At 52.9% G+C, this 24,058-nt stretch overlaps 1 protein-coding gene across 1 annotated transcript in view; it reads left to right on the forward strand.

Moving 5' to 3' along the window:
• Nucleotides 1-24,058, forward strand: part of ELK3 (ETS transcription factor ELK3) — a 65,566-nt gene that overhangs the window by 22,620 nt on the left and 18,888 nt on the right. Inside the window, exon 2 of the mRNA XM_037067855.1 lies at nucleotides 5,419-5,627. Within this exon, the coding sequence (XP_036923750.1) occupies nucleotides 5,421-5,627 (207 nt within the window). The 5' untranslated portion in view covers nucleotides 5,419-5,420. The remainder of the gene's footprint in view (nucleotides 1-5,418; nucleotides 5,628-24,058) is intronic.

Raw genomic sequence — 24,058 nt, forward strand, 5'->3', positions numbered from 1 at the left:
AGAATTACAACCCTTGAGAAGCTTATATCCAGTTCTGTTGTTTGATATAGAAGTGAGAGCATAATAAAAATTTGTGAAGAAAATAATTTGCCAACACGGGGAGCCTATTAATTTTTCCCACTGCTCCTTTAAAAGGAGGGATGTGTATTATTCACGTTGGACAACCTGTTTGGATGATCTAACTACGTTCCGCTGCGGCGGGAGCGAGGGCGTACATCACAGCGGGCGAGAAGCCATTGCAACCAATAGCAGGGGGACCTTGTTCTCCGGAGAGGCCCGGCGACGGAGGCGGGGGCGGCGGCGTGGGGCCTGCCACGTGCGGTGCCGGTGGAGGTTGGCGGCTCCAGTGGAGGTGGTGGGCACCCGCGGCAAGTGGCACAGCTGAGAAGTGCAAAATGTCCTCCTGTCACAGCCTTGGTGCCTTAGCGTGGGCCCATCCTCCTACACACACACGTGCAGAGCGTGGTTTTGCGTGCAGAATGGCACTGCGGTACCCGATACATTCCAAACAGGTCTGGATCGAGGGAGGGGAAGAGGAGCCTCTTCTACGAACAGAAGTTTGATTTGGGGGTGTATTTTTAAAACATTTATAGCATTTCTTTCATGTGTTCTATGTGTCTTACGTGGAGAGTTTTAAAATCAGCTAAAAGAGGTTGGGCCGATGAACCATTTTAATTTAACGCAGGCCTCCGTTTGCATAATACTGTATCAATCATGAATCTTTCTGAAGTATCAACACTTTCTAGAGCTTTTTATTTAATGAAGCCATGGGACTGTCTGAATTACTCATACTCCTTATAATGGCAGCCAGATACATTGGATTTTATTATACTTCCATGTTCAGATAAAGGGGTTTATTAAGGAACTGATTTAGGAGAAAAACCACTTAGATTTTTTTTTTTTCTGGTGAGAGATACTCCTTTGGACAGATTTGCTGAATACACTCGGGGTTGGTGGCTGTTGGCAAAACACACTCCACAACCGCGAAGTTAGATTCTCTCCTGTCCAGTGTCCCAGAGGGACCCAAATGTGCCGCTGGCCGAGGTGTGACAAAATGTGAAGCATGGTTGTGTGTCGAGACAACTGTGGGAAGGACGCAACTTAATCATGAATGTAATAAATGTAAGAAGGGAACTAAAAATGAAAGACATACAGTGAGTGCCCTTGGATGGAGAGAACGCCAGCAGGGATGTCGGCTGGCGGCCCCGCCCTCCTGTCCCCTCGCCCCTCCTCCCCTTTACTTACTGTATTTTGCTGTGTATAATGCATACCCATGTTTTTTGTGTACATTATGCACGGGATTATTACACCCATGGTATGTAATCATTCTACCCATGGATAACGAGCATCCTTATTTTTCCTTAAAATATTTGGGCGAAAAAGTGCGCATTATACATGGCAGAATACAGCGCTCACGCATTTCAGCCCCACAGCTGGCTCTGGCCAGAGGGTGTGGAAGGGTCCACAGCTGTTTTGGGGGCCTTCTGTATCCCAGGATTACTTCTGCCAAGTGCAGAAGGGGGTGACAGATGTTCGTTGATGTCATCATGAGCTCACAGGGAAATACTTTTTGAGACTCATCTCGCAGTAATGTGTGGCTGGGATTTCCAACAGTGAAGACTTGTGTGCTGGGCAGTCACTGAAACTGGTGGGCCAACCGGGGTGGAGGGGTGGCTGAAGGGAGCTGGAGACGAGGAGAACGAGGCCTTCAGCTTCAGGCGGGAGTGGCTTGCTGCCGTAATCACATCCGGTGGAGCGGCGTGACTCACGCTGAACCCTTCTGAGGAACCCTAGGTCCTCAGTTGCAGCCTGGCTGTGGCACCTCAGCCTGGGAGAATCCAGGGGAGAGGAAGGGATCGTCTCCCAGCCTGCCAGCCACCAACCTAGCTCTCCGGACCTCTGAGAGTTTGCAGGGCAGCTCTCTGATTCCTGGTTCACAGCCCTGTGCCTCCCTTCCTCTGGCCCAGCTCTTTCCCCTCTGCCAGAAGTCTGGGAGGCCCCTGAGCTAAAGGTCCCACCTCCACCATTTGCTCCCCTGACTTTTCATGTCTACTCTTTTACCTCTTCGTTTTCTTTCCCCCTTTCCTTCTGCCTTTGCCTTAGGCCGCGGCACTGCCCCCGTGGCCATCACTCAGCCCACTGCAGCCCTCTGGAGTAAAGACACGGTCAGCCCCTCCCTCTGCGTTCCCTAGAATACTTTTTGTAAAGTGCTGATGACTGTAAATGTGAGCTCTATAGACACTGCACCCCAGTGAAGGGAGAATTTTTTGAAGCAAGGATGCTGGACATTGTAATAGTCATCGTTTGCTGCAGTGGTGCCATGGAACTGTCCCTGGGCTCGCTGGCTTACTGCAGCGTTTATTTTTCTCATGGGTTGGCTTCAGGGGTGCTATTGGGTTGGCCCAAAAGGCTGTTTCTTTTTTTTTCCTGTGAAATAAAAGACACATTTTTCATTTTTACCAGTAACTTTGTTGATTTGGATATTTTGAGTATGCTGGCCATCTCCGGCGATTGGCTTCTCTTGGGTAGAGACCAGAGGTGCTGCTAAACATCTCCCAATGCAGCAGACAGCCCCACAGCAAAGAATTATTTGGCCAAAAGGTCAGTAGTTCCAAGAAATTTTGCAAACCACCCTGACACATTTGATCAGTCATAGCACCTTCTCCATACACTACACAAGTTTTTTTTTGGCATTGCAGTGGCGTTTTTATGTTTCCTGAGGTAATAAAGCATAATTCACCCAAAATGTTACATATTTTTGGTCATCTTCAGTGTTAAAATGGCTACACAGAAATTCACCAGTTTTGGTAAGTTTTTAAAAAAATGCACACTGATAAGCCAGCTGTCACAATACAATCTAACAAAATTGTTTCAGATGAAGTTCAAGTCCGTTAAGTGCCCTACTAGAGCCATCTGAGAAAAAAACAAACAAACTTTTGGCCAACCCAATACTTCAAACTGTGGGTCCTGAGACGTGGCTCCAGGCTTCGGGTTGAGTTCGGGCTGGGTCCATGTGTCACATTGCGGGGCAGCAGCCTCGTGGTAGGAACAGGAGGAAGGGTACAAGCACGGGAAGCCTCTTCTACCAGCATTCCGTTGGCCAGAGCGCATGGTCGAGCCCAGACTTCAGTGGGAAAAACGTACTCCATCCCTTCTAATACACTGTTGCACGATTACGTGAAGGGGGAGGAGGGAAGGCTTGAGAGCACTCACCCAGCGTGCCACACAGGTCCTGTTATGGGCGGCTGGAGAGCCTGGCTTCCACGCACGTGGTGGGAACACTGTGAGAAGGGATTGCAGGAAGCACCAGAAGCTCTGAGGCGTCCTGGGTGGAAGAAGCACTGGGTATAAAATACGCAGAGAAGTTTCACTGTCCCCCTGTCCCATCTGGAACACAGTGGTTCATGTCCACTGCAGCTGGGGGAGGAGCAGGTGGCCGACCACTTTCCACAGGTCCCTTGTACCCAGACCTCCAACCCCCCTGGCAGCCTTCTGCCCCCTGGGGCAGTCTCTACTGAGCATCCCTTCCAGGCTTCAAAGATATTTTAAAGGTTGCGGTCTGAAGTGTTTGGCCAAGAAAACGCCAAAGAAGTTGAGACAACTGTTAGCAATTTTTAGTGCCAGTGATGAGAAGAAAGTTAGTGGCTCGTCCTCCAATCATTGGAAGGGCAGTTGGCGTTGGGAGCTGGAGCCGGCAAGCTGCCGCCTACCGTGGCAGCCGTGCTCGGAAGATGTGGGAGAGGCAAAGGTGGTTTCCATCCAACAACGCAGTGATTTAACGTCTCGCAGGCTGAGTGGCCGCGATGGGGAAGGTTGATCTCTCCTTTAGAGAGCCGCGATTAAAATACCGTATGGGCATGTGGAGAACATTCTCGATCTCTCCTTTAACTGAGAAACCCGTGTCGCTTGGGGAAACAAGGAAGTGTGCTCCTTTGGCTAAATATGTGAAAGAGAATGAGGAAATGGGTACTTATTGGATGGCTAGGTATTTTCCCATCTGTTCCCATGTGGAAAGGGAGGAAAATAATTTGTCAGTCTGAACGCTGTCCCTTTAAGAGGAGTGCGTGGGAACTGTTGTAAAGATGCCACAAGTGTTGGTACAAGTGACTCTCCCAGAGCAACTGTTCTGGCTTCCCATCTCCCAGGGGCATCTCCCAGCCAGTCACCCCTGGCTGCCTCCTAGGACTTCATTGTCCCCTCCTTGCCATCATAGTTCTTTCTGGCTTTGTCCCCAACTCACAACTTGCCTTTAAAGCTTCTCTTCTTACCAGAAGCTAATTTCCCACCTTCTGTTAGTCCCTGGCTTCCTCTGCCCGGCACTGGGATGCCACTGCACCCGGCCCCCGTCCAAAACCAGCACACGTCACGTGTCCCGTCAGGACAGTTGGTCTGAGGTGAAGCTTTTGAGTCCAGCCCAACCACCTCTTCTTTCCTAACTTAACCCATGTCGATAAGAGAGGCGGGTTATTATTGTGATGATTACTGCCGTTATTGTTTCCAGCCTCAGTACTACCCATGGCTGTGGAAGTCTTCAAACATCTGAAGTTGAGAAGCCACCGGAGGGAGTGGGGAAAAACGTCCCTGAGAAGGCCCCTTTGAACTGGGTCCCGATGAACGAGTAGGAGTTCACCAGCCTCCAAAGCTAGGGAAGAGTGTTCACAAAGTCCACACCAGAGTCAAAGGGAAAAGACAGCACTTTGTAGGCTTTCCTGTCCTGGTGGAGACAGTGTTCCCCCTTCTGCACTGTGACCATGGGGTTTGACCTGCGACCTGGCAGGCGGTCGGGGAGGTGAAGGAAGGTGAGGGGAGGCCTCTCCAAGGGGCAAACGTCTGTGGGCTGGGTGCACGCTGCACTCGAGGGTCATGCTGGGTTATCAGAGCGCTGGGAATACAGAGAGTAATCCAACCACGCCCCTTCCTCGCGGAGCTCGTTCTGCAGTTACACTGACTGATATGCCCCAACCCTGTTCCCCAGAGCTCCCACACAAATGCTCTGAACAAGGGCTTCAGCTTTCATAGCAATTCACGGACCGGAGACTGACCCCCACAGGAGTTGTTGGGATGGGTGGGAACAGACCAGTGTTAAGGGGAGAATCATTTGTATGGGGGTTAGTTCTACAAGTGGGCCATTCATGAACCGTTTTCTCACTTTATTTCCATCGCAACCCTGTCACCCAAGGGAATGTGTGTAGTGAATACGGGGATCACAGGGCTTCCTTGTAGTTCTTCTGAATTATGGCTGTTTCCAAAATGCAGCCAGAGGACACCCGATTCGGCGTGGCCTGTTGGGGTGGACGTGAATATGACTTTATCAGGCTGCTGGGTGGGGAGAGGGGAGTTGAGGCTCCCCCGCAGCCCCGCCCCCTGGCTTGCCGTGCCCTGGTGCCCTGGCGCTCTGACCGGCCCCTTCCTCCGCAGGTATGGAGAGTGCAATCACGCTGTGGCAGTTCCTGTTGCAGTTGCTGCTGGACCAGAAGCATGAGCATCTGATCTGCTGGACCTCCAACGATGGTGAATTCAAGCTCCTCAAAGCAGAAGAAGTGGCCAAACTGTGGGGACTCCGAAAAAACAAAACAAACATGAACTACGATAAGCTGAGCAGAGCCCTGCGATACTATTATGACAAGGTAAACCCCTGCCTTCCCCGGGGCTGTCTGGGGAGGTGGAGCGCCACCTCCGTATCTCACTGACGGAAGCAGGTAACCGGCTACTGTGAGCAAGTGGGAAAATCAAATAGAGGCAATATATGTAGTTTTGGTGGTGGGGTTTTTTGGTTGTTGTTGTTGGGGTTTTTTTTGGAGAAAAACTGTCAGATTTTTTTCCCTGGAAGCCTTTTGGGTGTTGCCGTGGGTCAGATTCTATTCCCTCTGCACCTTCATCTGTGGCAGCTGCGAAACTTTGCTAGCAACAGAAATCCAATGCAAGGAGGTTCTGGGGTTTCCCTCCTGGTTAGTTGCTGCAGTAACGGAGTGAAGGGCAGCATCTAGGAAGTCTGTTTATCTCCTCAGGTTTGTAGTTCACGCACGTGGGCCTTTCCAGGTGGGGAATGGCAGCGTGGGCAAGTCACGTCCCGTGCCTCTGTGGCCTCATTGGTAAAACGGGGCCCTGACAGGCCTGGCTCAGGATGGCTGCGAGGACTAAGGGATGTTACGTGATCCGCACGGAAAGCAGTGCTGGGCACGTGGGGTTTCCAGCTTCGCAGGGAACTTCCCTAATCAGAGGGAAAACGATTTCCATTTTCAAGTCACAGAGACCAGTCAGAGTGCCTCGTTAAGGGATAACACAGCATCGCTGCCAAAGCCAGAACAGTTGGGGTGCGTTTCAGGAAAGGCGGTTCCTGTGGCTGCCTGGGCAAAATTACTGCCATTTAGGGACAGTCACTTCAGGCCTGGGGTGGTTGGCGTTTCTGTGTGGCTTCGTTGTTGCTACATGTGTAGCCTCACAGAGGTAAGGAACTGAAGGCCTAACAAAGGTAAGCTTCTGTTCTGGTTCTGTTGTTCCCATTGAAAGGTGAATTAAAAACTGATTTAAATATTAGTTCCTGGTGTATATGTAGTGCCTCCATTCTGCCAGCCACCTGTGGAATTCAAGACAGAAGGATTACCCATTTCAGGAAGCGGAGTCATCATTAATTACAAAGAGTTCTTTCACATGATCGTAATTGCTTGTGATTATGTCGTGGAAATGTTAAAGGTGTGTCCCTTTAATGTGGCAATGACTTAATCCTGGCTCAGTGTAGGGTCCTACTATGATACCAACGCCCTCCTTGGAACCGGCCCTGTCCGAAAGCCCGGCAGGTGGTTCACTGTTTGGCATTTTTACCCAGGTTCTAAGTTGCACGGTGGGAATTGGGACCCTCTGAAGGAAAACAGTCCTCTGCTGGCAGGGAGCCTGAAAGCCTGGCTGTGAGACTGGGGGAAAACCCTTTGTTTTCAGTTAGGGTGTCAAAGAAAAGGAGCCCTGCCCCAATGCCTGTGACTCAGTTTCACCTCTCCTAGCAGCCGGGGCCTGGGGGCTAAGGATGGTGTGTTGTCGGCAGGAAGCGAGATCCTGGGCTGGAAATGACAGGAGAAAACTGGCACAGCCACTGCTGTGCTGACCACACCTGCCCTGAGCGGATTGAAAGGGAAAGCAGTTTCAGAGGCATCTGTCACCCGGCACGTTTTGGTACATTGTGTCTAAGATGCTGACCGCTCCCCCCCACCCTGTTCCTTAAACTACAACAGCCCCTGACGTAGCCCCGCCCGCACTGCCTCCCTTCATAGAGGAGGATGCGGCTTGGACGCAAGCCCTGCCCCAGCTCCTGCAGCCAGGAGGCCGAGGAGCCATGGTGCCCACGCTCCAAGCCAGACGGCCACGCCCTGCCTCCTGGGCCTTTCCTGTCTTTCGCCTCGGAACACCTGAGCTCCAGGGAGGCAGTCAGGCAGCACAGGGTGAGGTGTAACCTCAGACCTTTTTTGTTTATTGTCGAGCACTGAAAAATCCCTTGTCCCCTGGGGGTTGGGTTGAGTTCAAGGCCTGGGGGTCTGTGGCCAGTGTGTCCTGCTCCGTGAAATGGTCCCTTTCCTCCCCTGCCGGGGCCGAGCTGGAGGCCTGGCCACATGACCTTTGAGCAGCCAGCTGGCACTCCCGGCGGGAGCACCTCTCGTCCTGTGTGTCATGCAGGCTTGGCCGCCAGGAAGAGGTGCCCTGTGTCCTTCCTTGGACACGTGTATTCTGTGTACGTGTGCGGGTACATAGTACACAAAAGGGCACGCACAATGTACATGTATGTACACACAGCTGTGTTCCTCTTTCTCGGGAGGTGTTGTCGCGAGTGACCCTTAGACCCCTGCTATATAGTTAGAGTGAAAAGAAGGAGGAGGAAGGAGGGGAGGATGAAGGAGGAGAGAGACTAGGGTGAGCTGGGGGTGTAGGGGGAGGAGGGGCAGGAAGAGAAATGGCCAAAGAACTCGACAGGAAGTGTCCTACATTGTACATCTTGGATGGATACTTCTTTCAGAGTTTCCAGGGCTGCTCTGTGTATAAAATGAACCGCATGGAAGTGCCAGGATCTGACCATTTGGGGTGGAGCCACAGAGGTGGAGGAGGGTCCTTGTGAATGTGGAGTCCCCGGAAGCAGGGGCACCCTGTGGCGTGCCCCACTGCGCACCATTCGCGGTGTCCAGTGAGCAGTTACCCAGCACTCTGTGCATGCCATTTACTCTCCTCTCTGCCCCCACCCCCTCCTTCTCCTGCAGCTCCCCTCCCCTCCCCTCGACTCTTATCCTGATGTAAATTAGGTGACTCCCTACCTTGACAGCTGCGTTCTTTTCTCCTTTTGTTTTTTCCTGTCATTGGCTCGTTATCATCTCTTCACTCTTGGCTGAAATTGCACATCCCTTGGGTTGTCCTAATAGGGAAGTTTTCCTGCTGCAGCAGAGAAGCACGAGCATATCATTATTTTTATATGTTACGTGTTATATTTATAGTTCATTCCAGAATACTAGACGTGGGCAGAGAAAAGAAGTGGAAAATGTGTGTGGAAGGCCTCAGAGAAGGATAACAGGTGGCCCAGTGGTGTCAGGTTGGGGCTGAGGCACTTTAGTAATTGTTCCTCCAAAAATCGCCCCCGCCCTCCTCCCAGCGAGGTGGTTAATGACACGAACTCCGGGCTAGAGTGTCTGGGTTCGAATCCAGCTCCAACTGTGGGCACTTTGCCTAATCTCTCTGGGTCTGGCTTGGCGTCCTTTCTGGTAAAATGGGCATGGTGGAGTCCCAGTTGGGGGGTCGTGCTGCGGATTAGCTGAGTTAACACATTCGCTGGGAACAGTGCCCCAGGGAGATCAGGGGCTACACAGGGTCAGCCAGAGTAATAACAAAGACGGTGTTTTCCCTGTCGCCAGTCTGAAAGGTTCAGGCAGGTGCGGAGGAGGGAAGCAGGACCTTCCGTCCTGCCTTCCTGCACAAGCGCACACGGAGGTGGAGGTGACGGCTTTGCACCCACGAGCCGTCGGGAGCGCTTGGTGGTGCTTGTTGGTGACTGAAGAAGGATGGCCACAGATTCTTTGCCCAGTTGTGGGGTTTCGTGTAAATAGGCTGTTCTGAAAATTCAACTACTGTGATGTTTTAATATTTAAATGACTCTCCCCTTTAAAGAGCCCTCACCCCTCTGACCGTGCACTTTGCTGTGCTGCCGGCTGCAGCAGGTCTCTGTCTTCCCTAAGTGGCCAGCATGGGCCCGGATCTGGTTAGCGTCTCACCGGCCCGCGGTCTCTGAGGCGAACGTCACTCATGGGAAAGTGGGCGTCAGGACAGCACCTTGCCTCATTGGTTTGTGCGGGATTAAAGGCCGCCGTGTGGACGCAGCGCTCAGCACGGTGTCAGGCACTTGGTAGCACCCACTCGGTAAATGCCCCTTGTCTCTGCAGTCCGTGTATATGGAACCTGCTGCACGGCACCCGTGCCGCTGTTTAGGGAGCTGGCCTCCTCGCAGAGTCGTCCTCACCGTGGCCTCCCTGCCCGCCCGCTCCTGTGGCTCTGGTGCCGGGCACATACCGTTAACAAAGGCATGAGCAAATGGGTAACATAACGAAGTAGACGCTGCCCAAACACAAACCGCTGAGGTCAATGCTGCCATTAAATAAGTGTTATAATAAAAAACAAACAAAACGTCCCTGCCTTTTGATTGCTGGACAGTGTTAATTTCCGAGGGCTGCCGCAACAGATGACCATGGAGTGCACAGCTTACAGCAGCAGAAGCTCGCTGTGTCACGGCTCTGGGGCCAGAAGGCTGAAACCCAGGTGTTGGCAGGGCCGCGCTCGGAGACTCTGGGCGGAGTCCTTCTTTGCCTCTCCCGAGCTCTGGGTGTCACCTTGGCCGGTAGCTGCCTCTCTCCAGTCTCTGTGTCTGTCCGCATGTAGCATCCTTCCCGTGTTCCCAAATCTCCCTCTCATAAGAGCATGAGGTCCGTTGGGTTAGGGGCTCGCCTATGGTCTCACCTTCAATGGATTACGTTGGCAAAGACCCTACTTCCAAAGAAGGTCATGTTCATAGGTGCTGGGAGTTAGGACTTTGACATTTATGGTGTGTTGGGGGCATACTTCTACCCATCACATGCACATATATTTCACATACTGCTGGGTTCTCATGTAGCTTTTTGAAATTACACATAGAGGGAGAGCCTTGGAGATAGTGGTTTGACCCAGCAAATCCTGGAGGAAAACCACTCCCCACGACCGAGACAGCAAGTAGATTCCACAGCAGATATGACATTAGCTTTTGTGACAGGCATGTCCCAGTGTGCCTACCCTATGCCAGGCACGTGCTGGGTCCCTAGGGAGGAAACACAGGTGATGACGACGAGGCCTGTGTTGGAGGGGTTCAGAGCCTCTGGGAATTCAGCGATACATGACTCAGACAGGAAGACCTGACTCTGGTGGCTGTCATCCCGGATTAGCAATGGCCGAGATCCCGCGTCGGCCTCCGAGGCTCCTTGCCCGTCTGTGCTTCTGTGGATTGCTGCTCATGTCCCCCACACAGGGAAGGCTGGAGGGTCCTTGCAGCCGAGCACTGCCGAGGACCTGCCTTCCCCACTTACAGGTTTTGAAGAGGCTGCTGGGCAAAGCCAGATAAATCCCAAGAAAGAGCGATGCCCAACCCTGAATGCAGCATGTCCTATGCCTGGGTGTGGCCGCAAGGCCCCTCTTGAGCTTGGAAAGGTGCAGATCCATGGGAGGACGCCTGCGTCTGAGCCCGTGAAGGGGTCAGAGCCGGGAGAGACCTGAGTGGGACATTCGGTTTGTGCCTGGGCAGTTCACAGTCACCCCCTACCCAACAGCTGTTCTTGGTCTCAAGCCCAGGGAGATGGGTTTGTTCACTGTGGTTCTGGCTGTTTGAATTTTGAGGTAGGGTTCATTTTTTTTCCCTGGGTTTAAACGGAGTCTTCTAGAAGGTACTTTTATAACCTGATAAGAATCCCTGTCAGAGATTTTTTTGTGGATGAACAACTTGACAACTCTTCTTCGCTCCTTAACAGCACCAGACGGACCCGATGTTTCCATCTCTCGTCCTGAGGGTGCTCAGGGGGAGAGGAGAGGGGTTGCTGCCCAGAGCACGCCCGTGACTGGCCCCGATGGCTGCCCTTGCCCCTCATGGGCCTGGGTTCTTGGTGGTCTTAGTTCTACATCCATCTGCAGTTGACATGGTCCCTTTCTTTCACCTCTGCCTCTTCCTCCATCATTCTGCCATTCCTTCTGAAACAACCCCCTCCCCTTGAGTGGCTCGGCTGCGGCTCGGGAGACGGACGCGCAGACCAGTTGTAGTAGGTCACGATGTGGAAAACGCCAGCTGGGCCAGGATTCCAGCAGCTTCCTGGACGGGTGGGGAGGGAGTGTAGGAGGAGAGAAGGCCACCAACGGCTCAAGACACCTGACCCAGGTCTGGAGAAATGAGAACAACGGGACCAGGCCGGAACAAGCTGGGAAAGGATCTACGCCCAAGGGAACACAGAACACGTGCTCAGCCAGGGAGGCTTTGGACTCACCCACCTCGGGGCGTTTGTTTAGGGAATGAGGGAGACAGGAGTCTGGAAGAGTTGGTCAGGAACCAAGGGTGGCGTGCATCGTGCCGAAGAGTCGGAACTGAATGGCGAGGCCAGAGGGTTTGCAAGGGAGCACCATGAGCAGATTAACACTTCAGAAATAAAAGGCTGTCTTTGCTGGCTCTTCTGGGCACTGACTGTGTCCCTGGTCTTTTGGGCCAGTTCCCACAGATCTCTGCTGGCTGAGTGGGTGCTGCCCCACCTGCCGCCTCAGGGCCTGCATGCCCCTCCCCAGGGCTGCCCAGGGTGGGGGAGGGGAACGGGGGAGCTGGCCTCTTGCATACTCCCTGTACCTGTCTCCTGCTCATGGACGCTGAAGCCACGGACTCCGGGTTGCTGCGGAAGGAGACCTGGAGGCGCACACCATCCCTCACCCTGTTCCATCCAACAGGCTTTTGTCCTTGCTGTGAACATTCATCCGAGGAGGAGGCGGAAGGTGTTGCCAGCTCTCCCCTCATTAGGAGATTGAAATGTTGATGCGATGAAAAACCCTCTCGTCTCCACAGCAACCTCCCAGCTCATCCTCACAATGTGCCAAACAGTCTTGATTTCACTGGGAGGGGTTTGGGGGGAGGACAGTCAAGACAGAGTCCCTGACAACATGCTCCTGGAAGTGGGATGCCTCCTCTCCTGAACTGAACGGAATAATTCCTTTTAAATTGGGTGTGCAGTCATGACAGGTGACTGTGTTATTTTACACCTGGTATCAACTGCCTGTGCCAAGAGGCCCGGCCCAGGCAGAATCTTTTTAATTCCCTAAAATAAATTTTGCAAAGATGAAATGACATGGTGTCTATCACAGTGGAAGAAGAACCAGGGTCCGGCAAGCATTTGTATCCTGGAGCTTTCTAGAACCTATGTATTGGTTGCAAAGAAGACCCATCTATTCTGGACTCCATTTGGGAGGGCTTCATGTATCACAGGTGCCTTCTGTGCCCAGCTCTGGGTCCGAGTGTCGAGGGTCTGCTCTGTATTGTCAGGTGTCTTTTTTCCCCACTCATGTCATGTCAGCAGCTCAGGTGGTTTGAAGGAGAACAGTTGCCCACTGGACTTTGTCCGGCAGCCGAGAAGGCACCAGGGCCTCTCTGCAAGATTTTAGTCCTGGAAGCTGCCTAGAGGCCCGTCGGGTAGCTGATGGCCTCACAAAGGTCTTCCAGTCTTGTGCTGGGGCCTGGGGAGGAGCAGCTGGCCCGCGGGGGCCAGGCTGCAGGTGGTGGGCACTGCATGTTGGTCGAAGATGCTGCCTGTCTTACACAAGTTCCTGAGTCATCCTCCCCATGGCATGCAGTGTTCCCCCAAATAGGCAGTTGCTAAGAAACACCCAGAGTCTTGGGAGTACCTTCAACACTGCTGATGAGGCTCCTGTGCTCAGTACTCAGCTGCCAACACTCTGCAGCCTGGCCAACTCTACTCACGTCAGACTGCGGCCCAGGCCCACACCGGTTTGCTGGCGGCATACGTGTTCCTACTTCTGGGCTTCTAGCTGCAGGAAAATTTAGTGGTTGTGTTGACACACTGACAAAAGCCCTAATGTTCACATTATACCACCCACCATCCACCCACAGGCCCAGCTGCCCCTCCGTGTGGCCTGCTCCCCACCTCCCTCCTGGGCTCCAGTTTATCTCAGATAAACAACTATTTATCTCAGTCCCCGCCCCAGGTTTGTGATGTCAGGAGGGGAGACGTACGTGCGTGGAGCATTTTTTCTTCAGCCAGGCTCTGTGCACAGTGCACTTACTGAGTCTTTTTTCTAACATGTGCAGTGCCTGTCGGCACAGTCGGCAGTGGGCCCATTTCAGAGGTGGGAATACCGAGTCTCAGAGAAGTTAAGTAACGGATCCAAGACCAAGTAACATAAGCAGCAGGGCTTTCCGCCTGGGAGTCTGACCCCAGAGTTGTGCTCAGGATTCTGGAGCTGCAGGGTTGCACAGGTCCAGAGCTGTGGGCCTGCCCTCAGCCCCACATTCCCGCAGTGCTGGTTATCACCCCCAGGGCTGGCAGGGAGAAGACCCCGGTGCCTCAGTGTTTGTCATTCAGATGACCATGGAAAGCCTCCTGGTGGCCTTCTTGGAGCCCACTGAAAGCAGGAGGCGATGGTTCCAGAGGCCCCAGAAGCCCCAGAGTTCTGAGTGTTCAGATGATACTTCCTGAAGAAAACCAGTTTGGAGCGTGGCGCCCTCTGCCTCTGCACCTCCCAGCTCCCTGTGGCCTCCGGGAAAGACTCCAAACTGCCATCACCCTCTGGGTCCCACCCTCTCACCCCACCCCTGCACCACCCCGGGCCTGCTGCCCTCGCTGCATCCACTCGGACCTCGAGTTGCCTGGGAGCTCCCTCTGCCTTCTGTGCCTGGCCACCCAACTCCTCCTCCGGCTCCTCTGTGCTTCACCTCTGCCAGCAGCCGCCTGCACTGGGTGTCACCCCCTCCACTGTCTTCTCCTGCTGTTACTGTGCCCGCCTCCCTGACCGGGCGCTGGGCTTTCTTCCCATCCCAGCATCTCTGCAGCACTGGGGCCTGTGGTGCCAGGCGAATGCAGGAGGGAGGCCTGTGAGTGAGCAGACACGCTGGTCCGGAGTGTAGGAGGGGGTCTGTCGCCTTAGAATGTCAGCGCCCGGAAGTGCCTAACCAACCGTCCTGTCCACCTGCCTCTCGTTCAGCAAGTGAGGACCCAAGGGGGAAGGTGGTTTTTCAAGAAAATCAGTGGCAAAGCCAAAGCCGGGATGAGATCACACTCCCAGATCACCTGCCATCTGCCAGGGTGGCGGGTGGCCCTCAGAGCTCATTCTTGGCAGCCGCCCTGCCCGGCAGGGAGCCTGGAGGAGGACATGCAACTGGGGGGGTGCAGTGCTCTATTTTATTTTATTAGCACTCCAGAGGCCTTCGATAAAAATGCCCGTGGATGTTAGAAGAGAGTCGGGAGGGTCCAGCCAGGGCAGAAAAATGCTGCTAACGTCCAGCCTGAGCCCCCTGGGCCGGGAGTCCTGCCAGGCTCCTGTCATTGTGGATGGAGAGCCGGGGAGCTGGTTCCCATTGCAGCCTAGCTGTGCCAAAGAAAGAAATCCCAACCCAAACCACAAGGAAACCTCCCCCAGGAGCCGGCCAATTCCGAGACAGAGCTGGAGCCCTTTGTTGGCAGCACACTATTCTTAGAAGTTGGAAGTGGGGTGAGAGTGGGTGTGTGCGAATGTGCACGCTCCAAAATTAAACTCGAAGCCCAGGCCTCACCGAACACAGTGCCCACAGCCCCATGACGGCAGGCCGAGCTCTCAGGGACAGCTGTGCCTCCTGCCCTGGCAACAGGGGCTTGAACAAGTGGGTTTATGGGCGCAGGGTCCCCGGGGCTGCTGAGAGGAAGCACCTCACACGTGGTGGCTCAGGGCGACACGTGTATCCTCTCAAAGGGCCGGAGGTCAGAGGTCTGACCCTGGGGCGTCCGCAGGGCCCTGCCCCCTCTGGAGGCTCTAGGGGGCATCCTTCCTTGCCCCTCCAGCTGCTGGTGGGTCCTGGAAATCCTTGGCTTCCCTCGGCCTGTAGCTGCTTCTTCAGTCTCTGCCTCCTTGTGGCCTTCTCAGTGTGCTCTCCGTGTCCTTTCCTCTTTTAACGACACCAGTCGTGGAACTTAGTGCCCACCCTCACTTCAGTTTGATTCCATCCCATCCTCGTTGACTGATCACATGTGCAAAGCCCCTGTTTCCAAATAAAGTCACATTCTGAGGGTCTGGGTGGATGGCACCCTTCCCCTCTCTGCCAAGGGGAAGGGCCACCACAGGGAGAGGCAGCTCCAGTTAGTTACTGGGTCCAGGGAGCCCTGCAGGGCAGCAGGGGTGAGGGGAGCAACCCCCCACAGCAAATTCCTAGCAGAGCCTGGGGCTGCCAGCCGAGCGCCCCATGTCCCCTCAAGTCCCAAAGGCTGGAAATGACAGGAGGCAGGGCCCCCATTGCTCTGGCCAGCACCAGCCCAATGCTCTGAGGTCCAAAGCTGGATTCACTCCCTCTGCTCCCCTCAGAGCGGAGCAAGGAGCCTTCCCTGTGAAAGCGTCTTAACCGTCTGTTGAAAGAGTGTTTGCTAGAGCGTGACTCCCACAGCCAGTGCTTGTTCTAACTTCGGAGAGAGGACAGTCGGGTTTTGTGTCAGGAAAGAGTGAGTCAGACCCTGGTCTGGCAGCAGACCCGAACGAGGAGCTGGCGAAGGGTGTTGGCTGGGAAGCTGGCGGCCTGGAGACCGGCCTCTGCCGCTTGCTGGTTTGTGAGCTCAGCTTGGAGCCTGGGGCCCCCATCTGTAAGGTGGGTATCCATGTGTGGTGAGGCTTACGAGAGGTATCATGTGACCCTTCTGTAAACTGTGAAGTCAGGGACCCACGTAAGGAATGTAGAGTCCTTGAAGGCAGAATAAAATGGGAAGGCAGTGCTGACATAATGAGGATGCTATACAATTACATCATCGCTGGCTGAGCAAAATAAATCCCACTGGGTCGTGCTGTGAGGACCAGGATGCGCTGGGCCCTGACATGTTGTCCTTTTAAAAAAGAGCTCCCCCAAGAAGTATTTTTATTTCCTTATACAGGCAAGCATACCTAGGGCTGTGGAAGTTCAGTACCTTGCCTGAGGTCATAGTAAGTAGAGAAGCCTGGATTTGAACCCAGGTCAGTCCACTCACTGCTGGTTCCACTTAACATCTGGCCCAGCAGGGCTCTAAGCCTGGGCCTATGTGAGCGAGGGGCGCTGCTCGGCGGTGGATGCTGAGAGGGCTGGTCCAAGCTCCCTGTGCTGCCCCCGAGCACACTGCTCAGGAGGCCTGGCTGTAACTGGGCCATGTTTGTGGGCATTAGCCTCCTGGCTTTTTCCCGTCCCGCTTGTCTCTTGCATGTCACTCACCTAGAGGTGGACTTCTGATGCCCACCCTGCTGTGGTAGGACCACCAGGTCCCTAGTACCCAGTGCAAAGTATCCCGTCAAAGCAGGCCCCTCCCCTACTTGCAGGTGGGCAGAGGCGGCTCTATTTCTGGCTAAAGAACAGACCTCAGAAAGGCCAGCCTTCCTGCCCAGGTTCTAGAAATAACCATCCTGATGAGGACCGTGCTTCACCCAGAGCTGTTTTTCCAGCTCTGGGAAACCGTGTGCGGCCACCCCGCGATTACTCTGCAGTGCAGAGCCCTGCGGTTCCAGTGGGTGGAGCTGAGCCGCAGCCTCTGGGCAAGAGACGCTGCCTTCTGGGGTGGGGGTGGGGCTCGTGCTGGGACAGAAGGGCTTTGGTGTGGGCTCTGCAGAGCACTGGGTTCAGACTTCAGCTCCACCAGGTACACGCTTATTGAGCCTGCTTCTCTTTCTTAAAAAAAAAATAAAGTCTTAATTTGGTAAGTAATATTAAACACATTTAAAAGTGAAAATGCATATAAGCAAAAAAAATTACAAATCAGTGGGCAAATTACCACCATTCAATTTTATTACACATCTTTTGAGATCAACTTTTCTTTCTCTTTTTATTTAATATACAGGATAGGACAAAGGCAGGCTTACAGTTGTTCGTATGGAAAATAGTACATTAGTTAAATCATGATACAGGAACAAACTGTGTTTCACGTACTCACAACGGTAAACCTACTTCTGCCCCACCCTGTATACTCTTTTCATTAAAATAATGGAAGATCCCGTGCGTTCAGGCTGCTTTTTTTAAACCTAACGCGTATTTAAAGATGTGGCGGTAATGCTGACCGTGCCTCGCCCTCCCACGGAGCTGCGTGGTGCTGTTCCATTGGAAGGCCCTCTCTGGGGTGGGAGGTTGGGCGTAACCTCACTTCCAACCGAGAATCTCAATTTTTTCTTCTTTAAAATGGGGTTGTAGCGCCCATGCTGCAAGGTGCGTGTACCGTATTGCACTTCCCAGGGCCAGGGTCTCAGTGGCAGGCGCTCCAGGCCAGGCACCCGCACTGCCCTCCGCGGGGGGCGGGGCCCAGGCGGGGCCCAGGCTGGGTTGAGGCCGACTCCATGGAGCAGAGCTGGGCCGCTCCCTCCTGCCTCCTGCCGGGGCAGGCGTCAGAGAGCAGTGCAGATCAGCCTGGCTGTCTGGTTAGTGTCCGCACCCTCGTTGGGCTGGACGCGGGTGTCTGTCTCTGCTGAAGCCGCCGCGGCCTCTGAGTGGGACACGTGGATCCCACGATGACTCGCCTCCAGCAGGGCCGTCCCCTCCCCACCCCTGGATTCACTGGAGTGTGTGAGGTCTTCCTCACACTGGGCACGCGTACTGCGAGCCTTACGTCCATTTCTTGTCTGAGTCCAACTACATAAAACATCCTGTTTCCCCCGGTTGGTGGAGATATGGAAACCAGATATAATTCTGCCTGCCTCGCACTCTCTCACCACCCAGACCTGGGGATAAAGCAGGAGGAATATGCGCAGCCTCCTGAGAGGTTTAATTTTGAGTATTTACTTGTCATTATTGCTGGTAGGGGGTGACTTTATTTCGTCTTTGCCTAAATGCACGTGTACGTGTAATGGTAACACTGAGAGCTGGTAAATACTGTGGAGCGTCCGTGTGTGGTTGTCTGGGGCCTTCCTCTCGCAGCTTTCTGTGGAGTATCTCCCATGAGGCAGGTGGCGTAGGTCAGCACCCATGTGATAGATGAGGAAACCGACGCACGTGGCTGATAAGAGACAGAGGTGGCTTTTAGACTCGGGCAGTGACTCTGGAACCGTCTTCCCGGTGGCAGCCCTTGGGATGGGTCAGGCGGGTGTCTGTGGGGAGACCCGCCCCTCTGTCCCCTGTCCCCAGCTCTGCTGTGAGTGCTGGGTTGTGGAACAGCCGGCAGTTTGCTAGGACATCTGCACGACCTCTCCTGTTTGCTTCGTGAGCTGCTGACTTTCTCGGCTTTGAGAACAAGATAGGAAAGTTGCAAAGTCAGAGGACAGGAGTCCTGGGAGCCCCCAATGGTAAAGAATTAAGGGGGGGCACTGTAGGTAGACTGATGGAGACCCTCTGCTCACCTGGCTTCTGCTGGGGCAGGGGCAACCTTGGGGAAGATGGAGCCCTGGGGAAAAGTGAGAGCTGGGGGTAGGAAGTCTGAGCACAGGAACACCCCTGTGTGACCTCCACCAAAATCGGGGTGCCAGGCCAGAGCCAACGCACAGCGAGTACCTGCTCAGTACAAAAGAATAACTTAAAATTAGTTTATTAAGCTCTTGCAGGAAGTACGAGGTGATAGGGATTCACATATGGCCCCTGCTCTCTGTCTGGGGTTTTCATTTAAGAAATGCCAGTGCCCTGGCCGGTTGGCTCAGTTAGTTGGAGTGGCTCAGTTGGTTTGGATCACACCAAAAAGGCCGTGGGTTCAATCCCCAGTCAGGCACATACCCAGGCTGCGGGTCTGATCCCGGTCAGAGCACGTACGGGAGGCAACCAGTTGATGTTTCTCTCTCACACTGATGTTTCCCTCTCTCTCTCTCTCTCAAATCAATAAACCTATCCTCGGGCAAAGAGTGAAAAAAAATGCCAGCCAAAAAGCAAATGTGGGCATATATTGGGACACACTCACGTGGAGATTGAACCATTCCGGGGTTTAGCTGTGGCAAGTTGTGTCCCTCATGGGGTGAAGGCACTACCTTCCTGCCTGGGTCAGTTCCCTCCCTGGGGAGGGCTATTCATCAACAAACATGCGGTTAACATCATCCTTAATAACATCACGATTGAGAAGGTAAATTCAATTCCATAAGTATCTCTTCCTTACCTAGCACTGTATACTTTTTTAAAGTCACAGTCCATCAGAAGTAGACACTTCTGATTTATCTACTGCACAGGATTACTGAACAGGCTCCGGCTTCCTCTTCAGTGGCAGAAGGCAGAGTTCAGTGTGCGTACGTAGATTTAAACCTCCCACAGACACACCCGGTTTTATTAGTGAGCCCGTGACCTGGCAGGGCAGCAGACAGCTGATTACAGTGGACGTGGAACCTGTTCTCTCACTGTTCTCTGTCCCACTGGGGTGAAGCCATTGCCAGAGACCCTCCCATTGCCAGAGAGAGCTGCTGAGTCAGGACGGATTCCTTAGAGAGTAGGCCATCATCCTGCCTGTGGGGACTGCCCCCCACCCCCACGCTCCTGCTTTCTCAAAGCACCAATTGGGCTGTGAGCAAAGAGCCTTCACTTTCACCTGGAACTGCCACTTGAGGGTGTGTAGGTGGTTGTTCTGGTCCCCCTCGCTGAGAGTGGCCCACCCTCGCTGCCTGTGACCTTGACACAGAACGCTGGGTCAGGAGTCCACGCTGGTGGTGAATACACACGTAATGGGAAATTACGAATGAGAGGCTAGTCCTGTGTGTGCGAAGGGAAGTGGACGCATGCAACTGTCCCTTTAAAACCACACTGGAGTCGCTCAGCTCAGCCAGACACAGACAGCATTTGCCAGGTTACCAGGCAACTACGAGCAACAAACACTTGTGAGTCTGGGAGGAAGGGGTGAACAAATCAGACTTTTCCTAAATATCCTCATCCCTTTCTATAATAAGAGCCTGTCACCATGTGCTGTCATGTCCTGGGCCGCCGCAGCCAGCCTGAGTCGTGTATCACTTTCCACTGTGGCCAAGCGCTCTGGGGCCAGGCTGCCCAAGGACTAGTGTGGGACCATTGGTAATTTATACCCTCTGAGCCTCAGTTTGCCTGTCTCTAAAGTGGGGACAATCACAGTTCCAATCTCTCAGAGGACTAAACAAGTCAAAGGCAGTCAGGTTCTTAGTACACAGCCTGACGGATGTAAGTGCTCGGCAAACACTGCCTGTCATTATTCCCTGTGCTGAGAGTTTTCTAGCTAACCCCCCATGGGCAGACTCCTGACACCTGCCTTCAGAGACCACAGAGAAATACACACATGCCTTCCTTACTGTCCGGAGTCTGCCCTGGAAGTGAAGTAGCAAGGGGCTGTCCGTTTAGCCACCTGGCGCTCACCTCCTCCGAGCCCACTCATCTACACAGGTGTCCCCCGTGGGCGTCCTGGTGGGGGTGGAGGGCGCTTTCCTTCCCTGCTGCCCTCCCGTCAACAGAGGCCCCGGGTGCGGAGCTGGGCTGCGTGGCTCCTTTCTTCTTTCAAGACCCATCCTGGATCTTTCCAAAGGCTGTTTCTTGTTTCTTCCTGCTTTTGGTCAGCTCTGTAAATTGTCCCCAACCCTGTCACTGTGTGACTTGGTGGAGGCAGCAGCTACCGACAGGCCCTTCTTGCTGTGGCCGACCTCGGTGCCCTTTGAGGTGGCTCCATTTTTATATTCCGAGTAGGCTTTAGTGTGTTGTCCCAGTCACGGTACATCCATAGAAGCTTCCCTCCAGCTTCCATTTGAATATGTAAAATTCTTAATCTTCTTCATGTTTTGGATGGACCTTGAGGGCCTTATGCTAAGTGAACTAAGTCTTCAGAGAAAGACAAATACTATGTGATCTCACTTATATGTAGAATCTAAAAAAAAAACAAACTGAAACAAGCTCGTAGAAACAGTAGATTGATGGTTTCCGAGAGCCGGGGTGGGGACCATGCGGAGATGTCGGTCACAGGGTAAAACTTCAGTGATAAGACTCACACGTTCCGGGCACCTAGTGTGCAGCGAGGAACTCTAATTAACTACTGTGTGATACACTTGAAAGTTGCTAGCAGAATAAGTAGGCCTTAAATGTTCTCCCCCCAGGAAGGAAGTAGTGATTATGTGAGGTGATGGAGGTGTTAACCGCCCAACTGTGGTCATCATTTGCAATGTGTAAGTGCATTAGATCATTGCATTGTACAGCTTAAACTTACACAGCCCTCCATGTCCATGATAGTTCTGTGAACTTGGGAAAACAGATTCCTCGTGTTCTTTTTTAAAAATAGATTTTTTTGAAGTGGAATTCAAATACCACCGAGTTCACCCATCTAAGGCGTGAGTGCAGTAGCTTTGCGTGTATTTATAGAGTTGTGCATCCGTCAGGGCTATATTAGAGCATTTTCACTGCTCCCCTGTGAGGCGGCACCTCTCAGTCCCCTCATCCCACCCCCAAGACCTAGGAAAGGACTGGTCTACTTTCTATCCTCAGATTTGTCTCTTCCGGATATTTTATAGAAACAGAGTCTATCGTACACGTGGCCTTGAGTGTCAGGCTTCTTTCTTGTACTTGCCATGTGGCATTCAGGTGCATCTGTGTTGAGGAGGGTCAGGACTTCCTTCCTCTTGATGGTTGCGTGATGTTCTGTTATGCGAAGATTCCGCGTGTCAGCTGACCGTCACAGGGGTTGCTCTTTGTGTTCTTCTTGCTGCCTCCAGCCCCAGCTCTCTGCCTGAGATTGCCTTTCCATTCCCAGTTATTTTTTGATGGGGAGAGACATTTTCATCAGCCCCACATTATTTCTTGGTCTGCATCAGAATGTAATTGCCTGCTCAGACATTATGTTCTGAATACCATAATAAAATTAAAGGCTGGTACTTCGTTTTAGCAGAGGTACACAGCAGGTAAGGACGCTTCCTTTTTACCAGGAACTGACTGTGGATCAGGTGGCACTGAATGACACCCTTTAACCCTCGTTTAAGGGTGTCGCCTCATTTAAATGACACCTCATTTAACCCTTTTCTGCTGGGAGCTGTGTCCCTCCCCACTGCCCCAGGCATATTGTCTACCCAGGCCTGGTGGGTCGACCACAGAGGCACTGCCAGTTAGACCCAGCTGGGTCTTTTATGTTTCCCAAATTTCTCTGAAGGCCTGTAAATGTCCTTCAGTTTCTCTCCTGTTGATTGTAGCACGAGGTCAGACAGAATAAGCGGGATTCGGCGGGTTAAGCGGCAGCCCCAGGTGCCAGGGTGGCACTGGAATGAATTGTCCAGCTTTGAGTCTGATGTGCCAGTAGGTGAGCATCCTACGTGCCGTGCCGAGTGGCATTGCCGGGGTTTGTGTTATGGGGCTTCCGGTGCTGACTGGGGACCTTGTGCGGCACTCCCTTCGGTGGTGGCCCTGAGGAATCGCTTCTGGAAAACCTCAGTGGCTCGGTGAATAGGCCCCTCCCTCCCGACTGCTGGCTAAACTGTCCTTCCTCCGGGACATCGAATCCAGTTGAGGATGAAAGCACGTTAGCATGCCGTAACGTAACAACAGAGAAGGCAAAAACAGAATCATACACTGCACTTTGACCATAAAAGGAACGTCCAAATTTAATTGACTTTCACCTTTGAAAGTTGCTGAGAGAGGAGCAACTTAAAAGTTAGCATCTGAAAAGTGCTCATCGCAAGGATGAAACGTTTCGGAACTCTGTGGTGAAGGATGGGAACTAGACTTACTGCGGTGAGCCCTGTGCAGTACGTGCAGATACCAAGCCACCAGCTGTGTTCTTGCAGCTAGTGTAACATTGCATGTCAGTTGCAGCTCAAGTGAAAAAACTCATCTCTGCTACAGGGCTCTTTAAGTCTCTCCCCCCCCCAAATTTGTGTGGAACTGTGAAAAAACTTATGCTTTCCGATGCGTGGAGCTTAGTGAGTGGTTCTTGGGCAGATTACTCCCTATCCCTCCGCTGACATCGTAAGGATGAAACCGCCAAGCCGGTTAGTGTGAGGGTGGGTGAGAGCTTGGGCGCTGCTGCGTCCGGGACAGCGTAGCCACTCAGTGGGAGCACCTTCTACAGCTCTTTTCCCCCCAAGTGATTTTTTAAAATCTTCATCCACACCCAGGGTTAGGAGGGACACGTTGTGAGGAAACCTTCTGAGGCCCTTCCCACAGGATGGCGCTGCCAGCTCCTTGTGGTGCAGGGAGATGGTCTTTGTCCCTCTGAGCCCCTCGGGGGCGCCCCTGAGCCTTTGAGAGCTGCTGGCTAAAGTGCTGATGTAAGCACCATAGACAGCCTTTAGTATGAAGCCCGTTCTCCCAGAGGGGCAGGAAATTTTTGCAGTGATTATTGGTTTTCGTGCAAATCCTCCTGTTGGAGGACGGGAGCCGTGCACCGAAGAGCCAGAAGTGGATGCTAGCAACTTAAACTGCTGCACGAGTGCCGTAAATACCAAAGCAGACGGTTCGCTTTCCTCCAGTGGCTGTCTTGGCAGAGAATTAAAACAGGAAAAAAAACGGCTGCAGGATTTAAGAAAACATTGTGGGGTTTGGTGATAATAACTTACGTTGCTATAATGCCCTCCAGCTCACAGAACGCTTTCCCATTATTATTTCATTGAATTCTCACAGGTCCCAGAGGTAGGTAAGACAATACTGCATTATGGTTAAGGAAATGCTGTCTCTACCACTCACCCACCACGTGGCTGTGTGGGTTATTTAAGAGCTCTTAAGCTCACTATCCTGAGTGTTAAAATGGGAGTTTCATAATACCTCCCTCTTAGGATTCTTGTACAGATTATATGAGATGTGTGCACCAATGCCACTGTCTAGTAAGTGCTTCATAAATAGCAGCTCTGACATTATTCGGTACAATGATAATGCTCACTTGACAGGTGAGGCAACTAAAAATGACAATTTGCTGAAGATCACATCCTC

Source organism: Sturnira hondurensis, unplaced genomic scaffold (genome assembly GCF_014824575.4).
Source record: "Sturnira hondurensis isolate 20B ecotype Veracruz unplaced genomic scaffold, ASM1482457v3 Scaffold0017436, whole genome shotgun sequence".
Taxonomy (NCBI): domain Eukaryota; kingdom Metazoa; phylum Chordata; class Mammalia; order Chiroptera; family Phyllostomidae; genus Sturnira; species Sturnira hondurensis.